The 10,852-nt window shown below is 40.7% G+C and overlaps 1 protein-coding gene across 1 annotated transcript in view; it reads left to right on the top strand.

Moving 5' to 3' along the window:
• The window catches only part of LOC127448219 (FERM and PDZ domain-containing protein 4-like), a 68,785-nt gene that overhangs the window by 38,884 nt on the left and 19,049 nt on the right, over positions 1-10,852 (top strand). The window contains exons 3-6 of the mRNA XM_051710593.1: positions 5,862-6,022; positions 8,772-8,874; positions 9,900-9,945; positions 10,219-10,323. Of these exons, the coding sequence (XP_051566553.1) occupies positions 5,862-6,022; positions 8,772-8,874; positions 9,900-9,945; positions 10,219-10,323 (415 nt within the window). The remainder of the gene's footprint in view (positions 1-5,861; positions 6,023-8,771; positions 8,875-9,899; positions 9,946-10,218; positions 10,324-10,852) is intronic.

A 10,852-nucleotide genomic window follows, 5' to 3' on the forward strand; every position in this document is an offset into this window, starting at 1 on the left:
ACGTCAAAGTGACGTCATTTTGTTGTTTACAAAAAGTCATAATAGTATGCCAAAACTCATGCAAACACTCGAGCAATAAAACATAGTGTCCCCGTTGTTTTTGGAGCACCCAGTATATAATATAATACAGTGTATTAAGTAATATAGACTTTATCACATGCTTATTTAATATACATTTAAAAACCACCTTTCATTGAATTTCCTAAAATAACTGTATAAATACTGTTACTGTGATGTAAAATTACTCATGCTGTAATTTGACCGGCCAAAACAGCATCACAGATTTATTAAACTATGTCTTGTTCTTTATCTAATGGCCCTTTAGTTATTAAACCTGCACGTAGCTACACTCAGTAATGTTTCATGGAGTGTGCACACGACCCCTTGCACTCGTGCTGTGGGTTGAAACATTAATTGTAGCCCTTCGCCGCGGATGGGAGCATGTGTCAAGAGTGATGTGCTTTCTCGCCGCCTCCTTCAGCCCACGGCTTTAATTAGCTAACGGCTCACGCTTCACTTGCACAGCGCTCATGCTTAACAGATGAACAGAAATGTAAGAAGATATGATTTTGTGGCCAATTGCTGGTTACCTCATCGTAAAGCTTCAGCATAATATTGTTAAATTCACAATGTATAGTGTTACAACAAGTGATCAAATACAGACACAGAGTCCTGCATAAAGACCAAAGGCTGTTTTATTCATAGACAGACACTATCATGACTCCCCCCTTTCAGTCCCTTCTCCTCTTGTAGTAGATTTAAGCCCTGTTCTGCCAGGACTAGTATTCCTTGAGGAGTTAGGGCTGGAGAACCCTTTGTTTTTTTGTATATAGCTCCATCTCGCACACTGTAGAGCGCTCAGGCTTTCAAAGTTTACTCTTTTGACTGTAACTGCTTTATGACACTATTTTAGTTAAGGGTGTGTGAGACTAGTCGACTCCGCAATATAAGGAAGATAAGACCCTTCCTCCCTGAACATGCCACACAACTTCTTGTTCAGTCACTTGTCATAACTAGACTGGACTACTGTAACGCTCTCATTGCAGGCCTCCCTGCATGTGCAATTAGACCCCTGCAAATGATCCAGAATGCAGCAGCACGTTTCGTCTTTAATGAACCAAAGTGAGCGCATGTTACACCGCTCCTCATCTCTCTCCACTGGCTGCCGGTTGATGCACGTATTCAAGGCTCTGATGCTGGCATACAGAACAGTCACTGGGTCTGCTCCAGCATACCTAAAATCATTTATGCAGAGCTACGCGCCCACTAGAAGTCTGCGGTCGGCTAAGGAACGTCGCCTTGTTGTACCAACACAAAAAGGCACCAAAACACTTTCCCGGACTTTCGGTTTCATCATACCACATTGGTGGAACAACCTTCCCAACTCCATCTGTGAAGCAGACTCACTTTCTCCCTTCAAAAAAGGGCTACAAACACATCTTTTCCATAAGCTAAAAAAAACCAGTCGCTAAAAAATAAAAAAATCTTGTTGCACTTTAATCTGTCTTGAATACTGATGCTAGTGAAACTTTGCAATGCAGCACTTTTCATACCACTGTCTCCTTAAGATGAATCACTTATAATGTATTCCTCTTTTGTAAGTTGCTTTGGATAAAAGCATCTGCCAAATGAATAAATGTAGTTGACAAAACGGTAATTATGCTGCTAGTCGACACTGGAATGACTAGTCGTAATTTTCCCAATTAAACTATTCAACATTTTTACACATTTATGTTTGGCTTTATAATGGTTTTTTTTTTGTTTTTTTACAAAGGCTGTGGTGAAATCACTGTCATGTTAATGTAACATTTTAAATATAATTAATAATATTTTAAAAAGAGGAAATCTGGAAATTTCACCTCAGTGCCGAGCAAGTTTCTTCCCTCTCACTCGCGACGTGCAGAAAAATGTCCTCTCGCAAGACAAGCAAACTTCAGCGGTGGTGCGGGAAACGGATTTCCAAAACGTCGCTATGTTTTCACATTTGAGTCTTCTTTAAATCTGTGCATGCTTGCAAGTTATTTTCCCTCCGAGCAGGCTTTTTCAAGCACAGGATAATCGCCTCCGGTGAGACAGGTCCCGTCTTTCACCGGACCATGTCGACATGTTAGTCAAAAATGTATGCTCTTGAGTAAGAAGCCTTGAAAATGACTATTTTTGGATGGGTATGCCATTTTTTATTTTATTTATTTATTTATTTATTTATTTTTCCAAATAATTTTTACCCTGCTGATCAAGAAGGCTGTTTCAGGATATCTTTTATTCTGGGGTTAATGTTAGGTACAATGTCAATTTAAAGAAGGAAGTGTTTTTTATTTTTATTTTTTATTTATTTTTTTGGTGGCAGTAGAACATGGATAAAACAATACAAGATTTTGGTCAAAAGGAATCACTTAATAGTTTTATGTTTATCATATCTTAGTTCAAATCGCAATATTTTTCAAAATAATCACCATATTACTTTTTGTCCAAATCGTTCAGGCCTAGTGTGCGTGATGCAAATTTGATCATCGGCACAAAATGCGCGGATAGTCCGCGCACAGCCTATTATTCTAGACACATGAACAGTCCTCGTGTACTGTGCTCACTGTGTGTGAGACGTAGCAGCACACGGAAAACTACACTATACTGTACAGTATTTTGGTACATTTTTTTTTACTATACTTTAAGGTAAATTTGACTTTTGTAGGGCCCCATGAAATCAGTTTTATTTTCTATTTTTTTTCCTAAATTTGTTAATTATTTATTTACTTTTTTTCTTCTTCTTCTTTGATTCTGTGTTTTCCGTTAACATTTTTCTGGATTCCATTTTTTTATGTTTTAATTAAAACTTTTCACCAAAACGGTGTCTAATCAAATAAATGTATAAAACTTTATCCCAATGAAAATATAATAATTAATTTTTAACAAAACATTGCGGTTATTTAAATAAAGTGCTGCACAACAGAGCTTCACAGTATAAATGAAGACATTGATGAACAAATCTGTAATTACATGTGGCACAAGGCTGCTATGGCTCAGTCACAATGTTCAGTACATTCTTGATCGTATTGCTTATATATCATCGTTATTTTTATTGTATTTAATACAAAACAGTTTAATGTTAAATTATTGTTATACAGTATGTAGTATAATAATTACTACTACATAAATGTTACATTTCAAGTCATTTTTATTTGTATAGCGCTTTTCACAATGCACATCGTTTCAAATCTTTACAGAAAATAATACTGGAATGTCTTTAATGTCTTTAGGAACCCATTGAGCAGTCTTATTGAAAAGCAGTTTTATTAACAAACTTCTATACGGTAGTACGGTAATATATTTCTGTCCTCACGTCTTCAATTTCACGCATTCGGTAGAATCGAGCTTTTATTTTGGCATAACACTTGAGTGAAGACCTGTCATTGGGTAGAGTGGCCAAAAACTTTACTCAAGTAAAAGTACAATTACTCTGTATACTGTAAATACTGAGTATAAAGCGCAGCATTAAAAATGGCTGCTGAACAATTATAACTTTGCTGGTTTCACACACGCTCGATGTCAGCCGACGCCATCTTCGCCCACGGAATTTCGCTGTAAGAAGGTATGTGTGACCGCGCCTTAGGGCTGGGTGATATGACGATATATATCATGGTGACGATATAAAGTGTCAATCGATAGAGAGTTTGCTATATCATGCATATCACGATATGTAAACATTCATGTGCGCAGCGTGGACTTATCTATCAGTGGGCAGGGCTTCACGTGAGACTGAGAGAATTTAACAAACATGGACAGGGTTTTAAAAATTTTAGGTGGCCGTCCAAGCAAATTCAGTTACATTCATCTCGCTTAATATGCTTCTATGACGCTCGCATCTGTGTTTCACGTGAGTGTTGTGTGCACTATCTCTAGTTTGCGTGAGTCCAGCAGGATTCTTGATATGTGCAGAGCAGGATCACTCGCGTTACTCACTCATTTTTAACCGAGGGAAAACCCTGAAAAAACATCTCCACAGACCGGGACGACTCTCAAACAAGTCAAGAAAACGAAGAGGAGCTTGTTATTAAAAAAGCTGTGACATCTGTGGTGTTGGTTCACAAAAGCCGACACAGAGCAGAAATATTTAATCTGCAAAGTGTTAGTATAATACAAACAGTTAGTTTTACCTCAAAATAAATCACGCACATAATGCGCTTTGCATTAATTCGGCTGTTTTGTTATTTTATTTATTTATGCAAGAAGTGTTTAAATAATCTTGGATATTCTCTGCAAGAAGTATTTATTTTTGTTGCATTATTATTATTATTATTATTTTCTTTTTGACTTGTGTATTATTCTCTAGAAGATGTCGAGTTTCTTGAGGATAGTTAATAATAATATTGGCCAACAACATATCAGACTGAAACATGGCATAATGTCAAATTTAGCATTATTGTAAGAATGATTTAAAAACCAAGTTGTTGTTTTTTTTTTTTTTTTTTTAGTTTTTTTGCACTTTAACTACTTTCAAGTTACAAATAAAGAGAAAATTATATAATTATTTATAAAATTATATACTATATAATAAATATTTGAAAGTTACCCAAAAATAGACATTACAATATGGTTATTCATAAGCTAATTTCTATTGATTTTCCCTAAAAAAGTACTATATTGTGATATTTATTATATATACGTTATTGTGATGCGTTTCATCTCAGAATTGTCAAAATCTGTGAAATTTTACGTCGTTCCCTTAATTCCATTTTTGTAAATCGATTCCACGATTAACACAACTGCTGTGTGTTTATCTGCATTTTATGGCTTTAAATGTGGCTCATCCAATCAGAATTTGGAGTCAAAACTCTGCGTTTTATGATATTATTTGTGCAGATGTGTTGATGTGTTGCAGTCTAGCGTGTTGCCGTGTAGTGACTCAACTGTACCAGACTGTTATGGAGGAGTCGTGGATGGATTAAGTGATTACAGGGTAGAAGTGGGTCATCAGCACTTGGTTGTAGCAGAAAGAACGTTCTCTTTTGAGCCTTTTGTACTATGAAGTCATCGTTCCCCCTGAATTACAAAGAACTTTCATGTCCTTTTTGGAGCTTGGTCCCAGTGAACCATCTTTGTGTGGACAATATATATATATTTATTATTATCATTTTTTTTCTCCCCTTTTTCACCCAATTTGGCATGCCCAATTCCCAGTGCGCTTTTAAGTCCTCGTGGTGGCGTAGTGATTCGCCTCAATCCTGGTGGCGGAGGATGAATCCCAGTTGCCTCCACGTCTGAGACCATCAACCCGCGCATCTTATCACGTGGCTTGTTGAGCGCATCGCCACAGAGACATAGCCCGTGTTGAGGCTTCACGGCATCCACCCGCGTTCAACTCACCACGTGCCCCACCGAGAACGAACCACATTATAGTGACCACGAGGAGGTTACCTCATGTGACTCTACCCTCCCTAGCAACCGGGCCAATTTGGTTGCTTAGGAGACCTGGCTGGAGTCACTCAGCACTCAGATTCGAACTAGCGAACTAGCGAACTCCAGGGGTGGTAGTCAGAGTCTTTTACCACTGAGCTACCCAGGCCCCATGTGGACAATATTCTTTAATTATTCTCCCTTTGTTTTGCACAGACAAATAACCGCACAGATGTTGTAGGCACATTTGTGGCATTACCTGATATGCATAATTCCTTTAGTGAATCAGAGCATTTATTTGCACAGCAGCTTGTCCAAATGAACTGATCATTCACGGGATGCATTTCGTTCTTGATGAATTCCCCCCTCAATCTGCTTCTGTACAGAAAGGCTCTTTTGTGCACGATCATGTTCAAGTCGCTGACGTTTTTAAGATTGACTTTAACATGCATTTTTTTTCTCTCTCTCAGTCACCTCTCACAGTCCAGTTCATTGGAGGAAGTGCATGTGGATGTTGATAAGTTTGTCCCTCCTGCGCCGAGAAAGGTGGAGATGAGACGCGACCCGGTGCTCGGCTTCGGCTTTGTGGCAGGCAGTGAGAAACCAGTGGTGGTGCGCTCAGTGACTCCAGGTATGCCAGCAAACCAAGATGTCTAAAGCCGCCTTTTCACTGTCTCCGATATTCGCATACGACTGTCGTATTTCTCCCACTAGTGGCAGTCGTGATGAACTGTCATGGATTTTGTACATTGAAGGAGAAGCTACCAACAGTTTCCCTAAGAATGACATTACTGTGTGTGATTTAGAGCACATGAATGAATTCAATAATATTCAGGATTAATATTCACTCAGTATTTATTATTAATAGTACCATTTATCATTATCACTGTTTTTATAGTTAATATTATGATAATTAACTGCAAAAACAACAATCATAATTCTGCAAATATGAATCAGATATTCATATATGATTTTAAATATGTAGGTTTTGCATGTGCAGTGTAAACAATTATTTCTGACTGTAACAAAGTTCAGTGGAAAAGAGGAGGTGAGAATCGGCATGACAATATAAATAATCTTTTAATAAAACAAAAAGACACAAACATAATCACATACAGGGCAGCTGCCTGTAACTCTCTCTCTCTCTCTAACTGCCACCTCCGGTCGCCTTTATCCCTCTCGAAGGCTTGATTAGCCTGATTAGGGTCCGGGTGTGCAGCATCACGACCCGGCCCCACCCTCCTCCCTCCTACACTCCTCCCTCCTTTCCTTCAGGCCGGGGAGCCTGCCAGCAGGTAATCCCTGCCTCTTTGGACCTGGGAGGGTGACAAGGGGTGGGAAAAACAACAACAACAAAAAAAGGAGAGGGAAATGCCAACACGGAGTGACAGCGGGAGAGAGAGAGAGGAGAGAGAGAAAAAAAAAATGTACTCGCTGGTTCTCTGATATGCTGTAGCCTGGTCCTTGGCCACTCCTCCTCCCTCTAGTGGATGACAGACGTGCCTCCCCGGGCGGATCGGAGGCAGTCCTAAAGCCCCTGGTGGACGGAACGCCCCACCGTGTTTTTGGCGGACGGTAGGGGTCTCCCCCACCCCTGGCAGCGGTTCTCCCACTCCAGGCGGTCGGCCAGGAGCCCCTCCCCACTCGTGGTTGGCAGTCCTCTCTTGACCCTGCCGTGTTTTAGCAGCCGGTAGGGGTCTCCTCCGCCCCTGGCAGCGGCCCTGACCGCTCCAATCGGTTGGCTAGGAGCCCCTCCTCCCCTCGCGGTCGGCGGCCGTTCCTCCGCTCTCAGGTGGCCGGGCTCCTCCGTACCCCGGCGGATGGCGCTGCTGCTTCGTTGGGGTGGATGGTAGTGGCGAGGACTCTATTACGGCACATCCCTCCTCCTTTCCGGATTTCGGCACCAGTGTAACAAAGTTCAGTGGAAAGGAGGCGGCGAGAACCGGCTTAATAATATAAATAATCTTTTAATAAAACAAAAAGACACAAACATAATCACATACAGGGCAGCTGCCTGTAACTCTCTCTCTCTCTAACTGCCGCCTCCGGTCGCCTTTATCCCTCTCGAAGGCTTGATTAGCCTGATTAGGGGCCGGGTGTGCAGCATCACGACCCGGCCCCACTCTCCTCCCTCCTACACTCCTCCCTCCTTTCCTTCAGGCCGGGGAGCCTGCCGGCAGGTAATCCCTGCCTCTTTGGACCTGGGAGGGTGACAAGGGGAGGGAAAAACAACAACACCAAAACAATGAGAGGGAAATGCCAACACGGAGTGACAGCGGGAGAGAGAGAGGAGAGAGAGAAAAAAAACCTTACTTGCTGGTTCTCCGATATGCTGTAGCCTGGTCCTTGGCCACTCCTCCTCCCTCTAGTGGATGACAGACGTGCCTCCCCGGGCGGATCGGAGGCAGTCCTAAAGCCCCTGGCGGACGGAACGCCCCGCCGTGTTTTTGGTGGACGGTAGGGGTCTCCCCCACCCCTGGCAGCGGTTCTCCTGCTCCAGGCGGTCAGCCAGGAGCCCCTCCCCGCTCGTGGTTGGCGGTCCTCTCTTGACCCTGCCGCGTTTTAGCAGCCGGTAGGGGTCTCCTCCGCCCCTGGCAGCGGCCCTGACCGCTCCAATCGGTTGGCTAGGAGCCCCTCCTCCCCTCGCGGTCGGCGGCCGTTCCTCCGCTCTCAGGTGGCCGGGCTCCTCCGTACCCCGGCGGATGGCCACTGCTGCTCCGTTGGGGTGGATGGTAGTGGCGAGGACTCTATTACGGCATATCCCTCCTCCTTTCCGGATTTCGACACCAGTGTAACAAAGTTCAGTGGAAAGGAGGAGGCGAGAACCGGCTTAATAATATAAATAATCTTTTAATAAAACAAAAAGACACAAACATAAACACATGCAGGGCAGCTGCCTGTAACTCTCTCTCTCTCTCTTGAACTGCCACCTCCAGTCGCCTTTATCCCTCTTGAGGGCTTGATTAGCCAGATTAGGGGCCGGGTGTGCAGCATCACGACCCGGCCCCACCCTCCTCCCTCCTACACTGACTTCTACATTATTAACTGTCCAAAATACAGAAGTAGCAGGCATTTAGGACAAAATCTATTGATATTTCTCACTATCGTCTGTTGTTTGTCGGATGCAATGAAAAAGTGGCTTAAGGGCATATTTCTACTGTGTGCATGAATATAACTGTAGACTAAATCTCAATTTCTTTGTCACTTCAATCTGTGCACATACAGTACATTACTAATCAAAAGTTACACACTTTGATCGAAAGGCTTTTGTTGAAACAGTTGGAATTAGTGTTGTAGACAACAATATTTTTTATGTTATAAAATTTTAATAAAAGACAAAGAAACGAGACAAGCGTTGTATGTGTCTGAAAATTACACAGGAGGTCCTTCAGAAGGGAAGCTGATCCCGGGAGACGAAATTGTGATGATAAATGACGAGGTGGTCAGCTCGGCTCCAAGAGAGAGAGTCATCGACCTGGTCAGGTACTGAACTCAACATGAACCTGTTAGTGTGTAATACTTCATCTTGTTCCTGTGCAATTCTTTCCAAATCATTAGATGTTTTGACTGACTTACAAGTTAAAGGAACAGCTCACCCAAAAATGAAAGTTCTCCATCCCAGATGTGTATGACTTTCTTTCTTCTGCAGAACACAATTGAAGGTTTTTAGAAGAATATCTCAGCTTTGTTGATCCTCACAATGCAAGTGAATAGTGATCAGAACTTTGAAGCTCCAAAAAGCACATAAAGACAGCATAGAAGTAATCCATAAGACTCCAGTGGTTTAATCCATGTCTTCAGAACTGATATGATAGGTGTGGGTAAGAAACAGATTCATATTTAAGTCCTTTTTTACTATAAATCTCCACCTTTGACCAGCCCCAACCAGTAAGTTGCAAAATTTACTAAGAAGATGAAGCGACAACAAACAAAAGAAGAAGAACGTGAAAGTGAATGTGGAGATTTATAGTAAAAAAAGTGACTTAAATGTTGATCAGTTTCTCACCCACACCTATCATATCGCTTGTGAAGTCATGGATTAAACCACTGGAGTCATATGGTTACTTGTATGCTGCCTTTATGAGCTTTTTGGAGCTTCAAAGTTCTGGTCACCATTCACTTGAATTGTATGGACCTACAGAACTGAAATATTCTTCTAAAAATCTTCATTTGTGTTCTGCAGAAGAAAGTAAGTCACACACATCTGGGATAGCATGAGGGTGAGTAAATATCCCTTTTATAACAGTAAGAGTTCTCACTGCTCAGTAGGTTTGTAGTTAAATTCAGAGCAAGTACTTTTTTGCTTAAAATCAAAGTTTGCAATGTTGTAATTCACCTCAGAGGTGGTCGATATGGTTTATGGTTTAGAAGTCATTTTTTGAACTGTGTGAATTGGGAAAAATACTTCCATGATCAAAGCAACTGAAAAGTGGGTGCTTACTGTTCCACCAAGGGAGTTTTTGCTCTCTAGTGTAAAATGCCTGTTGTTTGTTTTTCATTTCTTGCAGGAGTTGTAAGGAGTCCATCGTCCTGACAGTGGTGCAGCCGTACCCTGTAAGTGCTGTTCTGGATCTGAAATTATCAGTGAATGTAAACCAGCAGCACTCCCAGAATGATTGACATGAGGAACATTTATCTGATTATGCAATGTTTTTTAATCCATGCCACAGAATTTCCCTGCTCCAAAGTCAGTGCAGATAATATGACAGTTTGCCAATTTTGTCTGGACCTGTTTGTTAGTTTATGTGCTGGCTCTTTGGCAAAAGATAATCATAATTTCTGAATAATGTTAGTGCTTTTGTGTGTGTTATTCCCGTCCACGCCCAGTCGCCCAAATCTGCCTTCATCAGTGCAGCTAAAAAGGCCAAGTTGAAGTCCAATCCAGTCAAAGTACGCTTCGCAGAGGAAGTCATTATTAACGGACAAGTACCGGTAAGTGGAAAACGACACTATAATTTTGCTTTGTAATGGACTGTTGGGAAAGCATGTCCGATGTCACAGTATTTACAGAGATGTAAATAAGCTTATGTCTCTCTAAGTTTTTAAGTCAACATGAAACACCATTCACAACCTGTTTTATTTTGTAATGTGACATATTTCTAAGTGAAAATATTTTGTTTTGTTTTTATATCATTTGAATTAAATTTTTGTTTTTTATTTAATTTTGTTTACAATTTTGTTTTATTTTATTACAGACCACAACATTAACATTTTAAGTTTACTTTTGTAATGTGATGTATTTCTTAGTGAAATTATTTTATTTTATTTGTTTTGTTTTTATTTCATTTTTATTTTATTTTATTTTATTATATAACAGACCACAACATTAACATTATAATTTTAAAGTTCACAGCCCATCTTACTTTTGTAATGTGGCGTATTTCTTAGTGTAATTATTTTATTTTATTTGTTTTGTTTTGTTTTTATTTCATTTTTATTTTATTTCATTTTATTTGATAAC

The sequence above is a fragment of the Myxocyprinus asiaticus genome, chromosome 11, assembly GCF_019703515.2.
Source record: "Myxocyprinus asiaticus isolate MX2 ecotype Aquarium Trade chromosome 11, UBuf_Myxa_2, whole genome shotgun sequence".
Classification (NCBI taxonomy): Eukaryota; Metazoa; Chordata; class Actinopteri; order Cypriniformes; family Catostomidae; genus Myxocyprinus; species Myxocyprinus asiaticus.